The sequence below is a fragment of the Bos indicus x Bos taurus genome, chromosome 24 (assembly GCF_003369695.1).
Source record: "Bos indicus x Bos taurus breed Angus x Brahman F1 hybrid chromosome 24, Bos_hybrid_MaternalHap_v2.0, whole genome shotgun sequence".
NCBI classification, from domain to species: domain Eukaryota; kingdom Metazoa; phylum Chordata; class Mammalia; order Artiodactyla; family Bovidae; genus Bos; species Bos indicus x Bos taurus.
Genome location: NC_040099.1, coordinates 57,865,129 through 57,891,824, shown reverse-complemented (window position 1 = coordinate 57,891,824; position 26,696 = coordinate 57,865,129). Strand labels below are relative to the sequence as shown.

General features: G+C 44.6%; 1 protein-coding gene and 1 long non-coding RNA gene across 3 annotated transcripts in view; one reads left to right on the top strand and one right to left on the bottom strand.

The window, feature by feature from the left end:
* Positions 1–536: 536 nt before the first annotated feature.
* The window catches only part of LOC113882799, a 48,760-nt gene continuing 22,600 nt past the window's right edge, over positions 537–26,696 (bottom strand). The window contains exons 3-5 of one of the 2 annotated variants that reach the window (XR_003508447.1): positions 5,759–6,126; positions 1,480–3,960; positions 537–1,381 (exon numbers count right to left, since the gene is read on the bottom strand). This is a non-coding gene — a long non-coding RNA (uncharacterized LOC113882799). Of the gene's footprint in view, positions 3,961–5,758; positions 6,127–26,696 lie in introns of both variants that reach the window. The other variant, XR_003508446.1, reaches the window with a different exon arrangement.
* The window catches only part of ALPK2 (alpha kinase 2), a 117,829-nt gene continuing 108,436 nt past the window's right edge, over positions 17,304–26,696 (top strand). Inside the window, exons 1-2 of the mRNA XM_027525943.1 lie at positions 17,304–17,425; positions 21,779–21,896. Coding sequence (XP_027381744.1) covers positions 17,317–17,425; positions 21,779–21,896 — 227 coding nt within the window. The 5' untranslated portion in view covers positions 17,304–17,316. The remainder of the gene's footprint in view (positions 17,426–21,778; positions 21,897–26,696) is intronic.

Genomic DNA, 26,696 nt, shown 5'->3' with positions numbered 1-26,696 from the left:
ATCTGATAAAAAATACACTTCCAACTCTGCTCCTTAGATGAAAAATCTCTCACGTGAAGAGAGTTTTCTTCCTTCTCCTGCAGCTTTAGATAAACAGCTTACTTAACCATTTTCTCTATTCCATACTACTTCACTTGATATGATGCCAAACATTCTTATGTCTTTATTTTTAATCACAAACTCACATATTTCTGATGCTATGCGAGAGACACAAATATATGCCTTCCTTTTTTTCTCTTCAACATCCCTCCTATTCTTTCTCCTTCGGATAGTCATAAAAAGTTCAGAACAGTGACCCGGCCTGAGTTTAATACCAACGTCAGAAATTCGATGGCTGCAGGCTAATGAGATGGCTAATCCATTATGTGTGTGTGTGTGTGTGTGTGTGTGTGTGTGTGTATCCAGGCAAGAATACTAGAGTGGGTAGCCATTCCCTTCTCCAGGGGATCTTCCCAGCCCAGGGATTGAACCTGAATCACCTGAGTTGCAGGGAGATTCTTTCCCATCTGAGCCACTACGGAAGTCCCGTGTATATATATATATATATATATATATATATATGTATATATATATATATTTAAATTCTCTGCTCCTTAAATTTATTTTGCTAGGGGGTGGATGGTAGGAGTTGAGGGAGCTTGTCTTTCAAATTGTTTGTGAAGACCAAAATTAAATTTCATAATGTCAACTTTTCCATTTAAGAATTCCCAGGCAACTCTTCTTTCAAGATCACATCACATTTGTCTACTCTGTTGGGTTTATCCTGTCATGCTATGTGTGATACTTTTACTTTTTTATCATCACAACCTCTTTTTCTCTTCACTGTCACCTTAACATTATCTCCTCTTATCTGGAAATGACTTTCTGCTGTGAAGAGGATCAGGCTTTAAATAAAACCAGTGGATATCCACATTCACAAATACGTGGTGATTTCTACATTCTGTTGCATTTAATGGAAACGTGTTCCCCAAGAGACAGTCATTATTTTAAAGTCTCTGAGTTTTCAGTATCTTTCTTCTCAAATGAAGGTACAAGTGAAATAAACAGAGCACATCAACAGTACCCTTGATACCTAATAATTTAGATGATGATTTTTCATCTTGTGAGAAGTTACATTCCACCCAAACATAGCGACACACACGCTGTGCTGTGTTAAAACAATTCGCTTTTGAGGATTATAACGCTCAGTAGGGAGTGAGTATTTGCAGTTGTGTCCCTTTCAAAGTCACCCACTTGAAGCTGCTAATTTTAGCTGTGAGTCTCGTAAAAGGTTTCCATCTAAGCTGTCAGTTTCCAGGTACAGTGCATTAAAATACTTTTGCAAAGCGGCAAAGTGGTTACACAGCGATACTTCTGGATTTTTCTATGTTCTTTCTTGGAACTGGACAAAATTCAAGAAGAGAAATGCCCATGTTACAAAACCCACTTTGACAGCAAGAACGATTCTTGATAATTTGGAAAAAAAAAAAAAAAACAAACCAGGGCTCATGGCAATTCTTCTCTGGATTTCTTCTGGTCTTCCTCTCTTTTCTTCTTACTCTGGCAATCAAAGTAGACAGAGAATGTGCACGTGTGTGCATGTGTGAGTGTGTGTGTTTGTGTGTATGAGAGAAAGGGGTGTTTGGGAGCGAGGAGGGGACCACGGGGGGAGCAGGGTGGAGCCTGCCTTCCTGTGGCTTCTGCTTTTCTCAGAGAACTTCAGAGTGATGGTGATGCCAGTTCTAAATAAATAACATATGACTCTTATTTTTTGCCTGCCCTCCTCCCTTCCCCTCCCCCACTTTGGGTTTCCTATGTGTGTTTCAAGTGCCTGATAGCCTTGGTGGGAGAACTGCTGATGCTCCTGTGGCCTTGATCACCTTATCAGGCAGCGAGATCCTGCTTTTCTGAGACGAGCACCTGAACCTGAGGTCTGGCACGGGCTCTGCCAAACGCGGCTGTCTCCGAGCCATCAGGGACAGCTTGTCTGCGTTTCATCAGCTCCCCGGGGCTGCGTTTCACCAGGCCCCTCTGCCAGGGCCTCCCCGGCAGCGTCAACAAGGGTCACACCTTCTGCAGAAACAGCCCTCAAGTTTCATCACTGTGATGCTAAAAAATATTCTCCAGCTTCAGCAATGACCTAGTTCATTCGGGGGCAGGGAAAAAAAAAAAACATGCTCTTCTTCCAGAACGTCCCTGGGCACGGAATTTTCCCTCTTAGGAAGACAGGAGCTTTCCTGGAAGCAGACCCAACTGTGCTTTGAAAAACTTGGGAAAAGACCCCGAACCCTGTCACTCCTCTGTGTCCCCTGTCCCGGGAACAGGGACGCCCACTCAATGCCTGGCACACAGTCTGGGGACCCACAGCCGAGCTGGCCCTCCTGACACGCCTCCTGGACAGAAAGTATTGAAAAGTAAGTATCCAGGCTCTGGTTTTTAACATAAGGAGTGGCTGTGCTTTACATCTGCCGTTGTTTACAGTTTCTGCAAAAGGGAACTAAGCCCCCTGTTTCCTTAGGAACTAGAACAGGATGAAATGAGTAGGGTCTACAGAGCATGCTTGGGTACATTGCAGGGTTTTCAAGTGGCCTAATGCTCCTTTTTTTTGTTTGTTTCATTTCAGTCCATTCTGACACTTTTGCAAATCTATTATTATTATTTTTTTTAAATGACCATTTTGGCTTGACAACCATTTTAAAAGATTCTTTCACCTCATGGCTATCTCAATAATTAGGAAAAAAATAAACATTAAGGATGAATGAAAAGAATGATTTGTGAAGGCTTTGCAAAGAAAAATACCGTAAAAATCTGAGGTAACGACCCAGGTGACGCAACTCCCCCGTCGGTACTTCTGCCTGACATATTTGAGTGTTTCAGTCAAAAGTTATTCCTTTTATGGGAATAACTTTGAGAAGGGACCCAGCGGTCCCTTGTCTGATGACAGGAATGAAAGCTGCTGCACAGCTCTCAGGCATTTCAAAATGGCCGGTGTAAACATTCACTGAGTCTTTGAAACAGGTTTTCTTTCCTTTTTAAAAACTGGGGTAAGAATATTTGAGATCTACTGTCTTAATACATGTTTAAGTGCACAAAACCATATTGTTAAAAAAAAATAAAGCAAACAAAACCAAAATGGAAGAAAAAGAAAACAGTATTGTTAACTGTTGGCATGACACTGTACTTGAGTTGCTAACTAGGATGTTTTTGAAAATTGAAGACAAAAAAATCAACCCCAGAAAGATCGATGAAACAGCAGCACGGTCACATTCTGATGAACACATCTGAACTCAAAGCACTGAATAAGGGTGTCAGTTACAGACATCTGGCAGGCATTTAAAAATAGATAAGAGCGGCATTTAGAGCTGCTGTTGCTGTAATTATTTCCCTTCCACAGCCTTCTTCTCAGGTAAAGGTAGCCCTCATTTTCGAATGATTAGTTAACCAGGAGTGGTCAGAAACGTTTTATACCGGCAATATCAGTCAAGGGTAGATCGAACCAGCTCCTTTGCTGTTGGGCTTCTGAGCCGAAACCCTGGATGTTGTGAGCCGCCTTCTGAATGGACGGAGGGACAAATCCTGTAGCAAAAGGCACTGATGATCGAGAAGCATGATCAGATCTTAGAATCCACATTTAAAAGAAATTTAAATGGATTTCATCTCCCAAACTCCATTGTCCTTTGAAGTTCTTTGCAAAACATGCAGTCACAATTGGGGAAGGTTTTTAGGTAGGGTGGAATTCCTAATTTTCATCACTTTGAAGAGAGACCTCCTCCCAATTTAATTTACTTTCCATCACCCCCCACACACTTACATGCAGCTATCAGCCTGTGGGAGGAGGATGCCGTCGAGTGTCCTAATCTGGAGGGAGGTGCAGGACGCAGAGTGGAGCTGAGGAATCAAGCCCAGGCTCAGAGGCAGGATTTGGAACCAGATCCCGACTTTAGCACAGTTTCCAGCCAGTCTGAACTCCAGTGTTCTCACCTGTAAATGGCGATAACAACATCCACCTTAACAGGATTGATGGGGGGAATCACACGAGCAAATATACCAAAAGAGTCTGTCAAATCGTAATTTATCCACAAAGACTAGTTCCTCCCCTTGGTTAATTAAAAAGCTTCTCTCTCTCTTTGCTTTTTTTCATACTGTTAAAAAAAACCCCAAAACTCTGGGACATGGTGAAGGACAGGGAAGCCTCGTGTGCTGCAGTCCATGGGGTCGCAAAGAGTCGGACACGACTGAGCAACTGAATAACAGCTCTCTCTTTGCTAAAATTTCAGAATGCTTTCCTAACATAAACTATCAAAGTAATAGAAACAACACATGTTTGACACCAGGGCAATGATAAAACAACATAGACATTTATATATTTTGAAGAAAATTCTATACTTAAAAACATTTGAGAACAAAAGAAAAAAGTTTATATTTTAGAATGCATCTGCAATGAGTAAGAAAAATTATTTTTTGCCTGGAAATGGGTGATAGGGTATGTGCTATCTAAAAAGCTAAGTCGAGATTCATCAGCATCATCTGATGGTGCTGTTTAATACATATTAGTGCCATATTGGCTTCCCTGGTGGCTCAGATGGTAAAGCGTCTGCCTACAATGCGGGAGACCTGGGTTCAATCCCTGGGTCGGGAAGATCTCCTGGAGAAGGGAATGGCAACCCACTCCAGTATTCTTGCCGCCAACCCCCGCCCCCCGTGCCGTATTTAAATGGGGGTTTTCATGAATCCATAGGCATGGAAGGTAAAGGTAAATCTATGTACACAGGATGATGTCTGTGATTAGTATGGAAACTTAGGCACAAACCCATCTTCCCTCAAAGATTATAGCTGAGTCTTGCACTGGTTCCCGTTTTTGACTAGACATGGGTACTGTAGAGCGGTCGGTCATTTCAATGCAGAAATGAACCTGCATTGTCGGACTCAGTGGAGACGGTAGCTGGTGGGGGGCGGGGGGCGATCTCAGGAGCTATGCCTGGGATTTCAAGGTCAGTGATGAGGATTCGTAGTGAACAGGTGGCTTCTTTATTTTGGAGTGAGGGAGGGACAGCCTCAGAGGAATGGAGCAGACAAGAATCACAAGCAGGTCTCATGGGGCAGCTCCGAAGAGCTGTAACCATGTCTTTATTATTTTCCCCTGCTCTCTTTCTTAAGTTTTTATTATAGTTGTTTTACAGTGTTGTGTTAATTTCTGCTGAACAGCAAAGTGAATTGACTATACATATACACATATTTCCTCTTTTTTGGGATTTCCTTCCCATGTAGGTCACCATAGAGCATCAAGTAGAGTTCCCTGTGCTACACAGCAGGCTCTCATTGGTTATCTATTTTATACGTAGCCCTTGTGGTCTTGACTGAGATATCCCACAGCTTTTGTCCAGGCATCTCAGGGTTTCTGGATAAATTCTTTGCTTGAGTTACCAATAGATTTGTAAGGAACCCTGTTAACTTACACTTAATTCTGCCCCAAATTCAGAAACATAAAGAAGCTTGGAAGAAAGTGATCATGTCGTCTTAGGAGGTAAAAATGAAAGGATGATTGTCCAACTATGTGAGAGAAAGAGCATTAAAAAGTGTTTGGAGCCTTCATTGAGGTTTCTGCCCATGTACACCCACCTGACCACCCTCCAGGAGACTTTGGACATCAGGGCAAAGAGATGGACACAAGCTGAAGAGCATCAGTTCCGGACCATCCACTGCTGAGTGCATACCACCTAGGCCCCAGGGCCATTTCCTCCATGGCTGCTATCAGCACTTCTGGGGCCACCCAGCTCACCTTGATTGCCACCTGGTCTTCCATCCTGCTCTTAGAAAACCAGGGTCGTTCACTCCTCAGTCAGTAGTTGAAGACCCTCCTCTAGTCCCGTGGTTCTCAAACTTCTCAAACTCTTAGTGCAGCAGCATCTAGAGAGCTTGTACAGACACGTTTTCCTGGGTTCCTCCCCCAGAGTTTCTGAGTCTGAAGGTCCCGAGTATTTGCACTTCTGCTAAGTTCCCAGGTGAGGCTGACAGTGTGGTCCAGGGACCACACTTTGAGAACCACTTTAGCCATTTCTTTGGCCTGTAATTTCTGCCCTGGTTCTTTTCAAACACTAACCGTGCCTACTTCTCAGATGCAGAAGGCTAAGCCACAATAAGCAACAGCTGTGGAGAACACAAAAGATAAACCCATCAGGCGTCCTGCAGGGAAACAGCCTGCAGCGGAGCGTGTCTGCTGGCAAGACTGAGCGTGGGGAGAACACACCGAGGTGGGCAGTCCACCACTTGGGAGGGGCTGCTTTTTCCTGCTTAGGTTAGGGCTCCATCACTGAGGAGGAGGCTGCTTTTTCCAGCTGAGGCTAGCGGGATGGTTTCAAGGACAAGCCAGCACTTAACAGTGGAGTTCGAAACTGGTGGGATTTGAATATACAGAGATGGAAGGTGGTCTCATTCTATAAAGGAAACAATAACAACAGCAACAGAAAAACCCCCAAACAAAACATGAAGGGCAGAAAGAGACAGGATGCCAATGGAAATCAGAAATTCATTAGGTTGGTTTGGTTAGTTATCCCTAGAACTTTCTTAGACAAGCATTCTTTGATTAAGCCATCTAATCTTAAATCCTTAACTTCTGTCTGTAATCTGGCATGTCCACATAGATCTTGAGAATGGAGGGCGAATGGTAGGGATTTCAAACACCATGGGCCAGGGAGGGGGAAGTACAGATGCATCCGTGTGCTTTCTAGAACATCAAAAGTCAAAAACAACAATCAGAACATCGGAATTAAAAATCAGCTCTTCTTGCTCCCCCAACTATAAAGTCCAAGAAGTGTGGTTGGGACCCCAGCTCTGGTCTCCGCACTTCTGGAGACTCTGCTGTTTTGTGTGCTTTGGTTTCAGCCTTAGGCTGGCTTTCTCAATCTCATCTGGTATCAGCCTCCCTGGGGTCTGCATGTTTTGTTTTTCCTCGTTAGAGAGCAGGGCAAAGGACTTCAGCTTTCCACTGACTCGATAACCGTGGAACTTTCTGCAGAAACCCATGTGCTGATTGGCTTAGACCTTAGCAACCAGTCACCCAGCAAGAATACTTGATCAGTTTAGACCCATCTGAGCCTGCAGAGGCAGGGAGGGGGCCGTCTAGCTTACCCCTCAGCAGGTTTGAGTGATGAGAGAGGCAATGAAGCTAGGGAGACAAGCAAGTGGCCACTTCGGGAGATTTTGGACATTTTGGAGAAAGGCCTCTAAAGTCATACCATCTCCTCCCTTAGGCTTAAGTTTGGCAGTGGGCAGTATTCACGCTTCAAAGGTTTAGGATGTGCTCAGTCACTTAGTCATGTCTGACTGTTTGTGACCCCATGGACTGGAGTCTGCCAAGCTTCTCTGTCCATTAGATTTCCCAGGCAGGAACACTGGAGTGGGTTATCATTTCCTTCTCCAGGGGACCTTCCTGACCTGCATCTCCTACTTGGCAGGTGGATTCTTTCCCATGGAGACACCTGGAAAGCCCTTCTACAAAATGGTTCTATTCTGGAATGGAATGAACCACTGGGTGTGAAGCTCCTTCTCTCTAAGCCACACTTTACTGGGAGGGGAGGGGGGGAGATAAAGAATGATTTTAAAAATTCTTCATAAAACAAACCAAGTAGAGGCAAAAATAGAAAGTTTTCTCCTAAGCCCCTCTAACTGGCTGTGTTGAGGAGGGTGGAAGGAGGTGGCTGAGATAATATTGACAGTCTCCACAGCACTTGTCCCCCATCTCCAGTCTTATGGTTTTCTCCGCCCTGGCTTGCCGACAGGTGGTTTGTTCAGCATAGTTAATGCAGGCTCAGCTCATTACCCCGGAGGTAGTGTTGTTCTTGCCCATTACAGGGCAGGGAGTGGGACATCCCCCAAGGCCTCCCCGACACTGGCTGATGCCTCAGATTCCACAGGATGTCACCTCTAGGTCCATCTATAATAAACAGTCTCCAAAGAGGGATGACTCTGGGGGTTGCTCTGGGGTTTTTGTTGCAGGGAAGGTGAGCTCAAGGACTCAGGGAGCCTGGGAGAATGTGGAGGCCCAACCAGAGAGGGGCTTTCTTCACCATGCGTGTTCTCAGCAGTGACCTTGATGACACATGCCTAGACCAGACGCAGCAGTTCACCTCGTTCAACTTCAAACCACAGTGATTTTAGCCAGTTAAGTCACTGAAGTTCGTCACTTTACAGCACTGTCATGTGTGCTGCGTGCTAAGTTGTCTCACTCGTGTCTGACTCTTTTGGTCTTTTGGGGTAGCCCACCAGGCTCCTCTGTCCATGGGATTCTCCAGGCAAGAACACTGGAGCGGGTTGCCATTTCCTTCTCTAGGAGATCTTCCTGACCCAGGGATCCATCTGCGTCTCCTCCATCTCCTGCATTGGCAGGCGAGTCCTTTACCTCCAGCGCCACCTGGGAAGCCCACCCTGTGTGTTTGTGGCATTGCCTTTTATCCTGAGGGAGGAGGACAAAGATAAGAAAGACAGAGGGATGTATCCTCTCAACATAATCTGCTGGAAATTAGAATCTAGAAACCTGGACTCTGTCCCCTAACAAGCTGTGTGACCTTGAAAAAGTCATTTAACTGGCCTGTGTTTCAGGGCTTCTTTTCAATTATAAAATCAAAGGAGTTATTCAACTTTGTTACAGGTCTCACTAACTTTAAGCTGTTTTGTTTTTTTTTTTAACCCTGCCTTAACGGATTTCGAACTGCCACAGATTTTTAAGGAGAGGGGAGTGGGAAGACAAAGTCCATCTAAAAAAGAAGTTTGGAACAAACCCAGAGAGAGCAAACAGCAGCTACAGCTCAGTGTGTTCATGTTCTATGTGCCAGGCACCCTGCCGGACAACTGGAGTTGCTCACTATTAATATTTAACAGCTAAATTATATCTGTTTATTGTGTTTGCGTTAGTCGCTCATTCATGTCAGACTTTTTGCGACCCTATGGACTGTAGTCCTCCAGACTCCTCTGTCCATGGGAATCTCCAGGCAAAAATATTGGAGTGGGTTGCCATTCCCTTCTCCAGGGATCTTCCCGACCCAGGGATCTAACCTGGGTGTCCCACATTTCAGGCAGATTCTTTACCATCTGAGATTCCAGGGAAGCCATTATATTTGTTTATTAGGTAACATATATACATTTAAAATGGGCTTTCCCGAGGGCTCAGTGGTAAAGAATCTGCCTGTAATGCAGGAGACACGTGTTTAATCCCTGGGTTGAGAAGATCCCCTGCAGGAGGAAATGGCAGTCCACTCCAGTATTCTTGCCTGGGAAATCCCATGGACAGAGGAGCCTGTCGGGCTACAGTCGAAAGCGTTGCAAAGAGTCAGACATGACATAGCATTTGAGCATGTGTACATAAATTTAAACCATCCCAAAGGAAAGGCAGAGACCAGCAGTGTTCTCAATTTGCGTCCCTTCCTTTCTCCAGATACTCAGACCTCTTCGCCAGGGGCAACCAGATTACGAGTTCCTTGTAATTTCTAAAATCATTGTGTGTATAAATAAGCATATTATAATACTTATTCTTCCTTTTCTCACTATGCAAGTGATAGAATACTCCACACTCTCTTCTATACTTTATCTTATTCAACAATGTATTTTGGAGATTATTCCATATTAGTACATACAGAACTCTTCATTCTTTAAAAAAAAAAAGAAGGTTTACGTATTTGTTTATTTTTATTTTTTGGCTGCGCTGGGTCTTCGTTGCTGCATGTGGGCTTTCTCTAGTTGTGGTCTGTGGGCCCCTCGTTGCGGTGGCTGCTCTTGCTGTGGAGCGTGGGTTCTAGGGCACTCAGGCTTCAGTAGTTGTAGGCCATGGGCTCAGTTGCTGTGGTTCACAAGTTTAGTTGCTCCACAGCATGTGGGATCTTCCTGGACCAGGGATCGAACCAGTGTCTCTTGCATCGCAAAGAGGATTGTTTACCCCTGACTACCAGAGAAGCCTTATTCTTTTTTTAATGCTCATTGCCGCTGGACATTTAAAATTCCACTGTGTAGATAGACTGTAACTAGGTACTACTGATGGACATTTAAGGTACTCTCAGTCTTTTGCTATCACAAGCAATGCCACAAGAACCTTATTAGGCACTTGTTTGTCTTCTTATCTCTGTTTTAAAAATTAACTATATTGAGGGATGTTTTACACATTGTGCAATTCACTCTAAGTGTTCGATTCAGTGATGTTGTTAAATTCATCAAGTTGCAAAACCATTGTTATAGACGAGTTTTAAACCATTTTTCTCGCCTACCAAAGATTCCTTATGCAGAGCAGTTGGAGACTCCTTAAAACACTAAAGACAGAGCTACCATATGATCCTGCAGTCCCACTCCTGGGCATATATCCAGAGAAAGACATGGTCTGAAAGGATACATGCACCCCAGTGTTCATTGCAGCACTGTTTACAATACCCAAGACATGGAAGCAACCTAAATGTCCACCAACAGAGGAATGGATGAAGAAGATATAGAGTGTGTGTGTGTGTGTGTGTGTGTGTATACACACACATACATAATGGAATATTTTTAAAGATCTTTTGATGTGGACCATTTTTTTAAGTCTTTATTGAGTTTGTTACAGTATTGCTTCTGTTTTTATGTTTTGTTTTTTTTTGGCCTCAAGGCATGTGGGATTTTATTTCCCCAACCAGGGATTAAACTCATACCCTTTGCACTGGAAGGCACTGGAAGTCTTAAACACTAGACCACCAGGAAAGTCCCACGTGCAATAATATTAAGCCATTAAAAAGAATGAAATAGTGCCATTTGCAGCAACCTGGATGGACTCAGAGATTGTCATACTGAGTGAAGTGATTAGAGAAGGACGAATATCACGTGATATCGCTTATATGTGGAATGTTAAAAAAATGAACTTGTCTATTATTAACTTATTATTAACAAGTGAACTTATTTACAAAATAGAAGCAGACTCACAGACTTAGGGAATGAACTTATGGTTACCAAGGGGGAGAGTTGGGGGTAAAGATAGGAAGTTGGAGACAGACAGGTACACACTGCTATATTTAAAATGGATAACCAACAAGGACCTACTGTATAGCACAGGGAACTCTGCTCAATATTCTGCAATAACCCAAATGAGAAAAGAATTTGATATATAGGCATACGTATAACTGAACCACTTTACTGTATACATGAAACTATCACAGCATTGTTAATCAACTATACTTCAGTATAAAATAAAAAATTAAAAAAGATTCCTCATGCACACTTATTGTTAAATAGTGTTCTCTCCTGGAGAAGGCAATGGCACCCCACTCCAGTACTCTTGCCTGGTAGGCTGCAGTCCATGGGGTCGCAAAGAGTCGGACTCGACTGAGCAACTTCACTTTCACTTTTCAGTTTCACACATTGGAGAAGGAAATGGCAACCCACTCCAGTGTTCTTGCCTGGAGAATCCCAGGGATGGGGGAGCCTGGTGGGCTGCCATCTATGGGGTCGCACAGTGTTGGACACGACTGAAGCGACTTAGCAGCAGTAGCAGCGTTCTCCCCACTCCCCACCTCCAGCAACCACTAATCTACTTTTGGTCTCAATAGCTTTCTTAGGATATTTCGAATAAATGGCGTCATACACTACGTGATGCCTTGTTTCTGAGGATAATGAGAGCTCTTCTGAGGTTCCTCTGTGTTGCGCCCTGTGCCCTAGTCTGCTCCTTTTTATTATCCAGAGTGTTCATTGTGTGGCTGCACCACAATGCCTATCAATTCACTAGTTGTATATTTAGGTTGTTTCCATGGACATTTAGGTTATTTCCAAGTTTTGATTATTATGAGTAATCTTGCTAAGAATATTTGTGTGCAAGTCTTTGTGTGGACGTATGTTTTCACTTCTCTTGGGTAGATAGATGCCTAGGAATGGAATTTCTGGGTCTTCTGGTAAATTTATGTTTTAAGTTTTTAAGAAACTTCCAAGTTGTTTTCCAAAGCATCTGTACTATTTTATATTCCCACTAGCCCTGTTTGAGGGTTGTTTTTTTTCATAGTCTCCACCCACGTTTGACTTTCTGCTTTGTAATAGCCATCCTAGTGGGTGTGAAATGCGATCTCATTGTGGTTTTAATTTGTATTTCCTGAATGAGTAGTGATGTTGAGCATCTTTTCATGGGCTTATTTTTTATAATTTATTGCCTCTACTTCTCACATACAACCTGGAAAATCTTACCCAAGAAAGAGCACAACACTTGCGCTCCAACAAATCTGGACTCATAGCCCAGCCCTGCCACTTGCAGTCAGTGAGGAGTTAGGTTTGTTACATCAGCTCTTTCGGACTCCCCAGGTGGTGACTCAGTGGGAAAGAACCCACTTGCCAAGCAGGAGATGTGGGTCAATCCCTGGGTGGAGAAGATTCATTAAAGAAGGAAGTGGCAACCCACTCCAGGATTCTTGCCTGGGAAATCCCATGGCCAGAGGGCCCTGGCGGGCTATAGTCCACGGGGCTGGAAAAGAGTCAGATACTACTTAGCAACTAAACAACAGCAAAGCTTCCAAGTCAATATCTGTGAACGGAGAAAGAACGCACCTGGTAGTTTAACTGTGAGGATTAAATGAGACAGTGTGTATGAAGTGCCCAGCGTGGGGGCTGACACCCGGAAGGTACCCCAAACATGTTGTAATTGTCTCTCCCTGTCTGGTCGGCCTCCCCTTCTCCCCACCCCAGATTTCTAGAGCCCATCTTTGTGGGCTGCTTTAAGATAGTTCTTTCCTTCGTCTGGCTGTGCCAGGACATAGTTGAAGCACAGGGGATCTTTGGCCTTCATCGCAGCACACATGGTGTTTCTGTTGTGGCATGTGAACTCTTCTTAGTTGCGGCATCTGGGATCTAGTTCCCTGACCAGGGATTGACCCCGGGCCCCCTGCAATTGGGAGCACAGAGTCTTAGCCACTGGGCCACCAGGGAAGTCCTCAGAACCCATCTTTGGGAAGGGTGTTTTCCCTAACGTGGGACTGGGTATTGAGTGATGGTGGGTGTGACATCCAAATCAGGAGTTACTGACGATGGCAGGTTCAGGAACCCAACTGCTGTTGGATTAGGCTGGGTCATCAGGACTGACACCTCCTGTCCCAGTGAGAAAGGTCTTACAGCTGGTTTTGCTGCCCGCCCCAGAAGAACCGGGTGCCCACTCTCTGCATGTAGGCTCAGAGCTCTTCCCTGACCCCTTCAGCCTTCCTGCTGACAGCAGCCACACCACTGGCTGCCTGTGTGGGGGCAGACTAGCCAAAATAAAGCTAGGCATCAGTCAAGGGCTTTAAACATTCAAAGAATCCTCCTATCACCTCCTAGCTGTTCTCCAGCAATGTGAGAGGACGATGTTTATAATTTTGCTGATGTTGAACCCAAAGCTCTTGGTAGCACTTCATACTTAGTTTTTGGTATGCAATTCAGAAGAGCCTGTACCTACTCAGTTTTCCTAATAACTAAATGAGATAGCTACTGCTATTTTACAGAGGAAAAAACTGAGAAAAAGAGAAGTTAAGCTTGTATGTGACAGAGCTAAGATTTGAACCCAGAAACCTGGGCCCTTCATCACCACATCCTTCTCCTCTTCTGTTAAGGGTGCTGCCTATCCTGGCCTATCTATCAAAATGGAATATGTAAATATTCTTACCCAGCAACTACATTTCTTGTATTTAGTCTAGACAGCCACTTACATGCCCGAGGAGGCATGTTGCTATTGTTGTTTAGGCACTCAGTTGTGTCTGACTTTTTGCGACCCCATGGACTGTAGCCCACCAGGCTCATCTGTCCATGGGATTTCCCAGACAAGAATACTGGAGTGGGGTAACATTTCCTCCTCCAGGGGATCTTCCTGACCCAGGGATCAAATCTGAGTCTCCTGCCTTGCAGGCAGATTCTTTACTGGTGAACCACCGGGGGAGCCCAAGGAAGCATGTACCAGGATGTTTTTTGAGACACATTTGTAAGTCTGAAAAACTCCAGCCAAGCTACCCATCATCAACACAAGAACAGACAGACTAAACATGGTATTGCTATTTTATGCAATACTGATATCATCAAGCATTAAAAAAAAAATGATGCAATCCGTAGTGGATTGAATTGACCGTGTAAGACTGCTGAAACTTGATAAGTAAGGTAAGCTAACTGCATGGCAAATATGTACAATTTAGTGCCGTACATACAATAAGATTATATATGTATTTGTGTGTGTGTGTGTGTAGTGTCTAGATGACTCGGAGAAGGCAATGGCACCCCACTCCAGTACTCTTGCCTGGAAAATCCCATGGATGGAGGAGCCTGGTAGGCTGCAGTCCATGGGATCGCTAGGAGTTGGACACGACTGAGTGACTTCACTTTCACTTTTCACTTTCAGGCATTGGAGAAGGAAATGGCAACCCACTCCAGTGTTCTTGCCTGGAGAATCCCATGGATGGAGGAGCCTGGTGGGCTGCCGTCTATGGGGTTGCACAGAGTCAGACACGACTGAAGCAACTTAGCAGCAACAGCAGCAGCAGTGTCTAGACGACTATACATGTAAATGGATAGAAAAACACCTGAAAGGAAAGCAGGTTTTTCCTCTTGGGAAAGTTCTGAGATGGAGGATAGAGTTTGTGGGAAACCATTTCTTTTGTATATTTTACAGAATACAAGTGTCTGCATTTAGACTGTGTCTAATTAAAGATAAGCAAAAATTTTAAAAAAGAAAGCAACTTACTCTGGACAACACAGCTAAAATAACAGGAACATGCAAATCCTGTGTTCATTCCAGCTGCCATCCGATCGCTCCAAGGCTGTCCGTGAACCACACCCTGGCCCCCTCTGCTAATTTCAGTAATTCATTAGTTGTCCATCTCTAGCAGAGGATGATAAATCTGTCTTCAAGGGTTCTCACCTTCAGAGAAGTGAGGAAACATGACCCATGGCCTGACTTAACTGTCCTTTCCTTAACAGTCAGTGCCCCATGGCTGGGACACATGGTGACTCCAATTATGTGAGTCAAATAGTGTGTTTGTCAAGTGTTGTAAGCTGTGGGGCTTTGCTGTCAGGGAGCCATCACCTGGTTTAGAAATCATGGGTGGCACATAAGGTCTTTGACATCACCCCAGCTCTTAATGGGCTTTCCTGTGGCTCAGACAGTAAAGAATCTGCCTGCAATGCAGGAGACCTGGGTTCAAGCCCCGGCTCGGGAAGACTCCCTTGGAAAAGGGAATAGTTACCCATTCCAGTATTCTTGCCTTGAGAATTTCAAATCTTAATGGTCTGATTTTGTCCTTTCTTCCCTCTCCATCCACAGCAGTGCCCGCCTGGGAATGGGAATAGTCTTGTCTTGTAAATTACTATTACAGGTGAATATTATACCAGGAGAAATCTTTAGACCTTAATTGGTATATCACTTTTTAAAAAATCATCATGGTAACCCACAGCAGAAAAGAAAATTGATGAGAAGAGTGAAGTCTTTCCTTAAAGTCTACTGATTACCATCTTGAAAATCAATTATATAACAGATTCTTCCTTAGACCATTTACACACATTATTCTAATCTTTAGAGGATTAAGTGCTTTATAGGCAATAACTCACTTAATCTTCACAACACCCTCTGAAGTGTATACAACAATTATGCCTCCGTTTTACAGATGAGGAAACTGAGGTAGTCATGACATACTTATTGAGTTAGGAAGAGGTGGAGTCAGAATTTGAACCCAAGGTATCTGGCTCTAAAATTCTTACCCACCTCTGCTATGTTGCCGCTCAGAAGTGACAAACGGAAAGACTAGAACTAAAACTTCTGCCTCATAGTGCACTGCTTTTCTTGGATGACCCTAATTATATGCCGTGTCCAAATCAATATACTAGGTGGAGATCTGAAATATGTAAGTTTCACAGTTCTCATCTTTGGAAAATTTATCACACCAGAGATAAATACACAAAATATATTTATGTGGAAGACTCTGTCTCTAAATGTCTACTGTTTGTATAGAGCAAACTGTTATTTCCAAGCATGGGGTCCTCCATGCAGGATAGATTTGGCAGCAGGATGCTAGCACTGTGCCCAGAGGACAGAGTCGGGTGGGTTCTTGGGTGCAGACACACTGGTTGTTTTATGGCTGCCTTGAAATGTGCGCTGCATGGCTCCAGCGTCGTCTCTCACACTGAAGATGTCAGCCCGTGTGGCAAGGGGAGTGACTGCTGCAACTGTGTGATCTTGAACACGTTCCTGAACCTGAGTCTCGGATTCCTCATCTTTAAGATGGAGAAGGAAATGGCAACCTACTCCAGTAGTCTTGCCTGGAGAATCCCATGGACAAAGGAGCCTGGCAGGCTACAGTCCACGGGGTCGCAGAGAGTCAGACACGACTGACTAACACACACACACAGAAGATGTAGGTGGTATTAATAACCTTTTAGGTCACTTAAAGGAGATTAAGTGACATAGCATACCTGGTGACTAACCAAGCGCTGAATGCCGACTTGTACTGATGAATCCATGCTTGCTCAGAAATGCCAGCCCACTTGCTGCCCTCCCCGGGGCACCTGCCTGCTGCTCGGAAGGAATGGTAGTTTCCCAGTTTCTCCTGGAAGAAACATGTCCCACCTGGTGATTCCTTTGTATTGAGTCAAGTCCTCTTTTGGGAGGCAAACATGCATGAACACTGTTTTGTTTTTTTAATTGTCATCTTTCTTGAGTTCGTTTTTTTTTTAATGTATTTGTTTGGCTGCACCAGGTCTTCATTTCGGCATGCGGGATCTTTAGTTGGGCATGTGAACTCTTAGTTTCAGCTTGTGGGATCTAATTCCTCCAAGCAGGGGTTGAACCCGGGGCCCCCTGCATTGGAAGCGTGGAGTCTTAGCCACTGGACCACCAGGGAAGTCCCAGGTGCACACACTTCCTGAGTCCAGTAGGAAACGACTTTGAAAGAGGTGGCACTGGCTGTAGCCTCAGTTTTCCCTCTGGCTGGCTGGGCTGTGGCTGCCCTGTCATCCACCAGGAAGCGAGGTTGAAACTGCTTCTGCACTCCCTGGGGCACTGGCAACCTCTGCAGATTTCGATTGTGACCACCTGGGGGAGGGCGCACCTGGCATCAAGTGGGTGGAAGCCAGGAATGCTGCGAATGTCCAGGCCCGCCCCCACCCCCATAACAACATTTCCAGTGGCCGGTGAGAGAGCCCACCCAAGGACCCCCAACCAGCATGACCGCAACACCCGGTCTTCTGCAGGCCAAGGGACCTCATTTCTTCTCTCCCTGAGGACCACTCACAGGGTGATGGGGCTTCTGGAATTCCTGAGAAATGTCAGAGATGTCCCAGAATGGATGGTGATGTTGGGGATTGTTATTTTTCAGGCTCATGTGGCATGAAAGGATGGCAGACTCAGGAGGGCCCCAGAGGCGCGCGCTTTGTTTTTTGTCTACGTTGCTTTCCCAGAAAGTTCCTGAGAAGTCCGATGCCGTGCTTCGTTGCACAATATCAGGTAAGCATCTCTAGTTCTTGGCCCTCTGAAATCTCTGTGCAGACCAGGTTTCTTTGGCTCACAAGGGCACTGTTAAAAACATCACCTGGGAAGTTTAGTTCTGAGTAACTGATTGAGGAATTAAATCCTCTGTGACTTCTCTTTCTAGAAGATCTCTTCGAGTACCTTTCTGGACACATTTTGGTGATCCTTCTCCATGTCCTGTTGTGATTCTTGTTTAGGCAACTCCCACACTTGTTTGTTTGTTTTTTTTCCCCAGATAATCCACTCAAATTTCCTGTGGTGCATGGGAAGGGCGTGAATAACTTCACTTTAGACAATGTACCTAACTCTTCTTCATCACCTTTTACTGATATCCCCACCTTGGCTAAATTTGTCTCCCTACTGTTTGCCTTTTTCAGCTCTGCTGGTCAGCAGTGAAAAGGTTAAAACCAAGACAAACACACCCAGTGGAGGGAGAGCGAGATCAGGGAGCTGGAATTCCCCCTGCCTGGAGAATAAATAACCCAGAGCTGGTCCACAACTTTCACTCTGGGAAAAGGGATTTATTACTTATTTATTTATCTTTAGGCTCCACCACATGGCATGTGGGATCTTAGTTACCCGACCAGGGATCGAACCCATGCCCACTGGCAGCATGGAGTCTTAACCACTGGACTGTCAGGGAAGTCCCCAGGATTTGGTATTAAAAGAAAATAGAAGGAAAATTGTTGGGCAGGGAAGCAGAATTTGGTACCTTGTGAGTTGTTTTCTTCTCTTTCTTGGATTATGTCTACCCTTGAAAATATGGAGGCACTGGTGGTCTTGTCTAAAGGATGAAAGAAAACTCTTCACTCCTTTATCCCTTTTTCTAGGTCCAGAGAGGAGAAGAGTCAGTCTGTAAAATGGCTCTGCTTCCTTAGCAGAAGTTGCAATAAAATCTCACCTTCCAGTCTGGACCTTTGGGTGTAGGACTGTGCACCTGACTCCCCAAGCCGAGAGGACAGCACCTCCTCTTTCTTGGTGTTTGTCCACAGCCATCCAGATAGAGAGATGGGCTCAGGCTCACTACTGAGCCTTCAGAGTAACCCCCTGTCTCCCTAGAAAGCCCAGGATTTGGATGGGCCCTAATGTTGGATACCAGTCCCCACACACATAAGCCAGATACTTGTGAAATGTTCTGCAGGTGGCTCTCAATAAGCGACCTGCAGGTAGACTTAAAAAACAAGGGTAAGATTTTCTGGTGAGGTTTCCAGCAAGTAGAGGGTGAAAAGAGAACCACCCACTAGGTACAAGATACCACTTCCCTGCACAAGTCTCTTTTGGGGCCAATTATTCAGTTCTGTACCACATGAAGGGAAAAAACCAGTCAGCCAGTAGGAAGCCGGGGGATTCAATCAGCCCTGATTACACCTGAAATGAAACACTGGAGCCTGAGAGATCAGAATGAGTCATCCAGGCTCAGCTTGTGCATACTTGCTGTCATGGCTTCCATAAATTCAGGAACACACCAGGGAGGAGCGATGAAATGCTTCCTAAGAAGAAATCGGGTAAAGATGACCCAAAGGGGAACACAAGTCTGATAAGCACAGGCAGAAATGAAATATGATCAGCAGCTTCCTTGATGGTTTTTCAGGGAAGTTCATTTTTTTATTTTGGTGGTTTAGTCATTTGTTTGAAAGAGACTCAGCCAAGCAGCTGCTGGAGATATGTCCCTGCCTGCAGGTTTGTCCTCTGCCTGCGCCAGGGACCGACACCTAGTCAGTCTGCCTGCCTGGAGAAAGAGGAGGTGGGGAGCACAGCTGGGAAACCCCAAGTTAGAGGAGACACAGAGAGAGAGGAGGGCTTCCCTGGTGAGAAGGTATTGCTTCCAAATACCAGGTTTTCCTCCAGTATGAAGGTGACGGTGAAGGTGAAGTCGCTCAGTCATGTCCGACTCTCTGTGACCCCATGGACTGTAGCCTACCAGGCTTCTTGATCCATGGGATTCTCCAGGCAAGAGTACTGGAGTGGTTTACAATTTCCTTCTCCAGGGGATCTTTCCGACGCAGGGATCGAACCCAAGTCTCCCACATTGGAGGCAGACGCTTTAACGTCTGAGCCACCAGGGAAGCCCTCCAGTATAGGCGGCACATTTTATATGTTTGCGATGACATGGGAGCTAGTGAGAAAGCTCTGGTACACACTGGAAACCTTCCTGCCCTGTCTGTCACAAGGGGGAAAAAATTCCACGGGGAGAATGGAATTCCTGAGGAGGTTTACCAGATTAGCCCATTAGCAGTCTATTCGGTTAACGATCACCAGGGGAAGGGTGAACCCCTTCTGAGGGGGAGAGCGTAGGTCCATTTCTGTGATAACATCAGCCACACGTCATCAGGGCACCAGCCTGGGAAACCTACCTTCCAGACTCCTTCGTCCTCAGGAAGGCATGGTTTTAGCTCATCTATTTTGTTCTTTGCTTTTTCATACCACAACATACAATCAATTCTGAGCACCATTAAGGTATAATTTTCAAAAAGATAAAGTGATTCCATGCAAATATGGAGTGAACATCAAAGATTTTATTCCATTCTTTTTCCTTTTTTTAGGAACTATTCTTCCACTATTTCATTTTTTTTAAAGTGGAACATTTTTTAAAAAGTCTTTACTGAATTTGTTACAATATTGCTTCTGTTTTATGTTTTGTTTTTTTGGTCCAAGAGGCATGTGTGATCTTAGTTCCCTGACCAGGGATCAAACCTGTACCCCCTGCTTTGGAAGGGGAACTCTGAACCACTGGGCCACAGAGGTCTCTCAATTCTTTGAATGAACAGGGAACCAGAAAATATCAAGGCCTGGTCAAAGTGCATTTGAGGTATTGGGTGTTTATAGACAACTTAAATGAATGTTAGGATAAGATTGCTGAGTTAGAACGTTGGTTCATGTCCTACAGGGCCATAAACTATAGTTTATGGGGTTATCAAGTCTTCTATGTGGAGATTATTTGCATCTCTGTTGAATAAAAATTCAAAAGTTTATACGTAACTTCAAGTCTGGAGATTGTAATCAATAGTAATCATCAATGAAGCAGAGGGCATTTCCCCTAGACAACTCTGAGACAGACCTTTGTCCCATGTGACACTGAAGCAAGATACCATACACATTTTCGCCGTATTTCTAAGTTGTAGATAATTTTTCTTAATAGCTTCTTTTAAAAAAAAAATAGTAGTTAAGAGCACTCAGTCTTTTAGAAAGTTATTTATTTATTAATTTCTGGCTGTTCTGGGTCTCCGTCGCTGCACAGGCTTTTCTCTGGCTGCAGCGAGGAGGGGCTCCTCTCTAGCTGCCGTGTGCAGGCTTCTCATCACTGTGGCTTCTCTTGTTGTGAAGCACGGGCTCTAGGGTGCGTGGGCTCCAGGAGCTGTGACCCGTGGGTTCAGCAGCTGCAACTCCCGGCCTACAGAGCACAGCCTCAGTAGTTGTGGTGCGTGGGCTTAGTTGCTCCGAGGCACGTGGGATGTTCCTGGACCAGGGCTTGAACCCGTGTCTCTTGCATTGGCAGGCGCGTGCCTTGTCCCTGAGCCCCCAGGGAAGCCGTCTTAATAGCTTCTTGAGATTAGGAGCAGCACTTTTCATTTTGTGTGCTCCCCCGCCCCCACTCCAGCCCAGCATCCTCTTAGGCACGTAACATGCCCAAAAGCGCTTATTGAAGGATGTGTTTTTATCTACGAGAAGAAGCTTTTCTGGTTCCCCAATGACACGTCCATCATGCTTATCCCCATTGTTTATCATCCATTCTAATTCATCAAATCAGATCAGTCACTCAGTCGTGTCCGACTCTTTGCGACCCCATGAATCGCAGCACACCAGGCCTCCCTGTCCATCACCAACTCCCAGAGTTCACTGAGACTCACGTCCATCAAGTCAGTAATGCCATCCAGCCATCTCATCCTCTGTCGTCCCCTTCTCCTCCTGCCCCCAATCCCTCCCAGCATCAGAGTCTTTTCCAATGAGTCAACTCTTCGCATGAGGTTGCCAAAGTACTGGAGTTTCAGCTTTAGCATCATTCCTTCCAAAGAAATCCCAGGGCTGATCTCCTTCAGAATGGACTGGTTGGATCTCCTTGCAGTCCAAGGGACTCTCAAGAGTCTTCTCCAATACCACAGTTCAAAAGCATCAATTCTTCGGTACTCAGCCTTCTTCACAGTCCAACTCTCACATCCATACACGACCACAGGAAAAACCATAGCCTTGACTAGACGGACCTTTGTTGGCAAAGTAATGTCTCTGCTTTTGAATATGCTATCTAGGTTGGTCATAACTTTCCTTCCAAGGCTCTATGCTTTTCCAAAGATAGTTCACCTAGTAAGAATATTCTTATTTCTTTATCATCAGGCCAGCCCAAGCCAGAGGTAACTTGGTATAAGAATGGTCGAAACATAGATGAATGTGGCAGTGTCTCCAGCTACGAATTCTTCGAGAATCAGTATGTTCACGTATTACACCTCTATTGGTAAGTGGATGTGCCTCGAGGACTGTTGACAAAGCTCCCCATGTTCTGTCGAGTGCTGGTTACTATCAGGTAAGGTCAAAAGATTGGCTCATGTTTGCCTTTTGAGTCCTGTTAAATGCTATGGACAGTCATCAGCCACGGCCTCCAGCAATGACTGCTAAACTCTGCCTGGTAACTCATCACCCTCCTCTAATTGCTGCCATGGATGGTACATTACAACTTCATCTAGAATTTCACTCAAGGTGGCCCAGCCATTTTCACTTATTGAGTAAGCTCTTTTGAAAGTCTTGTCCTCTCTGGAAGGTTAAGAAGCACTGTGGGATTTCATTATGTGTCATCCAGCATTTCTTGTGTAAGAATGAAAGGAAGAAGTGATGGGCCCGGATCCCGTAGCAAGTTGGTGGTGGAGTTGAGGCTGGAAACCAGACCTGCTCGCCTGGTTTGAGGAAGTGGCGCGGCCCAGCACGCTGGTTTCTCATTCTTTTTCGTTCCCACAAGAACTGTGTGCTTGGGGTGAAATCAGGAAATGTCGAAGGTGAAGTGGAGAAAAGGAGAACTCCTCTGGTGAAGCTGGGTGGCTCTTGTTCCCCAGTGCAGCCAAATCGGTCTCATGTCCCTTACAGTGGCTCTGAGGAGACCGAGGTCTGCAGACGTGGCATGAAAAGGACTGAGAGGCATGGGTGTGAGTAGCCTTGGAGCTGAAAACAGCCAAGTGAAGGCTTGGGTTTGCATTTTAGCTCTGCCATTTTGGGGCTGTGTGACCTTGGCCAGTTACTTTACCTCTCTGAAACTCAGCTTTTTCATCCGCCAAAGGGTGGCTGAATGCATGAAATGACGTAATGCTTGTAAAAGGCATTATATATATATATATAATATATATATTATATATATATATAGTAGTTGCTCAATATAAGCTTTCTTACTCTCTGATCTTTGTTTTTGTTTCAAAGCAAGGTCAGAGGTCACTTTACCATGATTGAAATGCTTGACTCAACTGGCCTGCAGCCTATCTAACCTTGTATTCAAGACATCTGTTTATTCGTTCATTATTTAATTTTTAAAAAATTAATATTTCTTTAAAAGTTTTTCTAAATTATGAAAGTATGATAACACATTTATAGGAAACTTGGAAAATACAGAACAAAGTTATATATAGTTTGACTGTGTATTACAGTTATTTTTTAAGTAAATAAATTAAGATTTTTAGTTGGGGGTTTCAATGTCAAACTCTCAAAAATTAATAGAATGAACAGATAGAAAAATAGGATATAGTAGACCTGAAAACCACTATGAACCAATTCAACATAATGAAGATTTATATAGTTTTCACACAACAGCAGCATACAAATTCTATTCAAATTCCCATAGACTATAAACCAGGAGACACAGGAATAATATATCCAGGGACATAAAACAATGTAAATTTGTAACATGTAAAAATTTCCTGGTCCAAAGATAATGAAATCATACAGAGTCTGTTTTCTTATCATTGTGAAATTAGGTTAGAAATCAACATCAAAAGATACCTGAAAATAAACCCATCGTTTCAAGTGCAGCGTGACATTTACCAAGAGAGACTTTAGCCCTTGAAAGCCTCACATTTATTATTTAATTTTTAAATGATATTCAGACTTCCCTGCAGCTCAAATGGTAAAGAACCTGCCTTTGAGGCAGGAGACCAGGGTTCAATCCCTGGGTTGGGAAGTTCCTCTGGAGAAGGGAATGGCAATCCATTCCAGTATTCTTGCCTGGAGAATTCCATGGACAGAGGAGCCTGGTAGGCTACCGTCTGTGGGGTCACAGACAGTCGGACATGACTGAGTGACTAACACACACAGTAAATGATATGCATCACGCAGCTACTCTATGGCAGGCATGTAGTGTAATGCCCACGTTGAGGCGAACAGCGTGAACATTGCTCAGAAAACCTCAAGTCCGGCAAGGAAGACAAGCAGTGAACAAACCATGCCATCTCCCCCTCTCGACCCAAGCACTGGGAGGCAGCCCGCCTGCCACCACTGCCCCGCAGCCACGGACTGGACTTCCTACCTCTTCATTCCAGCTTTGTCAAGGCTCTCCTCACCCTCCTCGTTACCCCAGTTAACTTAGAAGCTACCTGTGTGCTGTGCTGTGCTGTGCTTAGTTGCTCAGTCGTCTCCGACTCTTTGCGACCCCATGGACTCTAGCCCGTCAGGCTTCTCTGTTCATGGTGATTCTCCAGGCAAGAAGACTGGAGTGGGTAGCCTGTCCCTTCTCCAGAGGATCTTCCCAACCCAGGAATCAAACCGGAGTCTCCCTCACTGCAAGCGGATTCTTTACCAGCTGAGCTACCAGGGAAGCCTGCTGCCTGTATGACTCGCGGGCAGTTGCACATGGATCTGTCCAGCCTCAAACATCCTCAAACATCCTCATCTCCTTTGCATAGACCTCCCGTTGGGTGCTTATTTCCTGCTCAGGACTGATGATTGCTCAGTAGGCTGAGCACCTCCTAATGGCAGGAACCCTCACTGTTTAATATTAATATATCTATGTGTCTATCCTATATATATTTGCAGTTGTGGTTATTAGTTTGTTTATATCAGCATTGGCAAACTTTATCTATAAAGGGCCAGATAATAAATACTTCTGGCTTTGAAGCCCAGTCTCTATCACAACTCCTCAACTCTGCCATCTATGATGCCAAAGCAGCCATAGACCAAAAAAATGAAACAAACAAACAAAAATCCCCCAAAGAATCATGGTTGTCCCAATAAAACTTTATTTGTAGAAGCAGTTGGGGGCCAGATTTGGCCCGTGGACCATAGTTAGCCAGCCCCGGTCTAGATAGTAAGATCCTTGAGGGCCTACACACTGTACTTCGTATGTATTCCAGTCCTACCTTTGTGCCGCTGAGCACTCAACACATATTTCTTGATTGATTAATTTGGGTCTTACACTAAACTAAAATATTATACTCACTTTATAACCAGAAGAGAAGCTTAATGTGTATTCTTTTACTGAAGGAATACCATTTAGGAATTGAGATTTGCTAACTGTTGTTTGTACAGGCTGAGGAATATAGACAAACCAAACATTTTGTGGGGTGTTAGGAGTGGGGGGGTAGCCATGCTGAAACCCAGGGGCAGACGGGTGGGTTACAGCGGGAGAGACACAACACAGGAAGGAGAAAGTTAGCAAGGGAGCTAGTGCTACGTAAAGGTCAGGGCTCTCGTTCTCTGCTCTGAAGTTGAGTAGGGCAGTGATTCACCCTAAAATGAAAAGTTTAATAGAACTGGACATGGAACAACAGACTGGTTCCAAATAGGAAAAGGAGTACGTCAAGGCTGTATATTGTCACCCTGCTTATTTAACTTATACACAGAGTGCATCATGAGAAACACTGGGCTGGAGCAAGCACAAGCTGGAACCAAGATTGCCGGAAGAAATAGCAATGACCTCAGTCATGCAGATGACACCACCCTTATGTCAGAAAGTGAAGAAGAATTAAAGAGCCTCTCGATGAAAGTGAAAGAGGAGCATGAAAAAGTTGGCTTAAAGCTCAACATTCAGAAACTAACATCATGGCATCTGGTCCCATCACTTCATGGCAAATAGATGGGGAAACAGTGGAAACAATGGCTGACTTTATTTTTCTGGGCTCCAAAATCACTGCAGATGGTGATTGCAGCCATGAAATTAAAAGATGCTTACTCCTTGGAAGGAAAGTTATGACCAACCTAGACAGCATATTGAAAAGCAGAGATGTTACTTTGCCAACAAAGGTCCATCGAGTCAAGGCTATGGTTTTTCTAGTAGTCATGTATGGATGTGAGAGTTGGACTGTGAAGAAGGCTGAGCGCTGAAGAATTGATGCTTTTGAACTGTGGTGTTGGAGAAGACGCTTGAGAGTCCCTTGGACTGCAAGGAGATCCAACCAGTCCATCCTAAAGGAAATCAGTCCTGGGTGTTCATTGGAAGGACTGATGTTGAAGCTGAAACTCCAATACTTTGGCCACCTGATTGATGCAAAGAGCTGACTCATTTGAAAAGACCCTGATGCTGGGAAAGATTGAGGGCAGGAGAAGAAAGGGATGAGATGGTTGGATGGCATCACCAACTCAATGGACATGAGTTTGGGTAGACTCTGGGAGTTGGTGATAGACAGGGAGGCCTGGTGTGCTGCAGTTCATGGGGTTGCAAAGAGTTGGACACGACTGAGCGACTGAACTGAACTGAATTGAACTGAATGCACTCTTTCCAAGTTCCTGCCATTTGAAAGGTAGACCCCCAGCTGGGAACAGTATTCAGTCCTAATGCAGACGAATAATAGTAGGGCGATATGATGGTGCAGGACAGGGAGGCCTGGTGTGCTGCAGTCCACGGGGTCACAAGAGTCAGACCCGACTGAGTGACTGAACAACAACAATATGATAATAGATGTGGCTTCATTTTTTTTTTTTTTTCTGCTTAATGGTAAATATGTTGGATACTAATAATCTTTAAAAGTTTTGGTGTCCTACACTCGGAGTTCTGAGCTGTAGCTGCCCACGAGCAGGGCAGTAAACCCACCAACACTGGTCCTTCACTCTTGACAAAGTCAGTCCCCAGTCCAGGTGATTCCCGTGTGTTGTCCAAGATGCAAATGCTTTAATCTGAAAATATTCATCTGTAAAGTAGTTTGACTTCTACCCATATGTTACGTGCTGGTTAGGAAAATGAATAGGATTTTGTGCAAACGCCTTTCAAAGACTGAAAGTTAGTTGTTAGTAACCATATTAGTCTTGAATTTTTTTGCCATTATCAATGTACCATAAATCACCA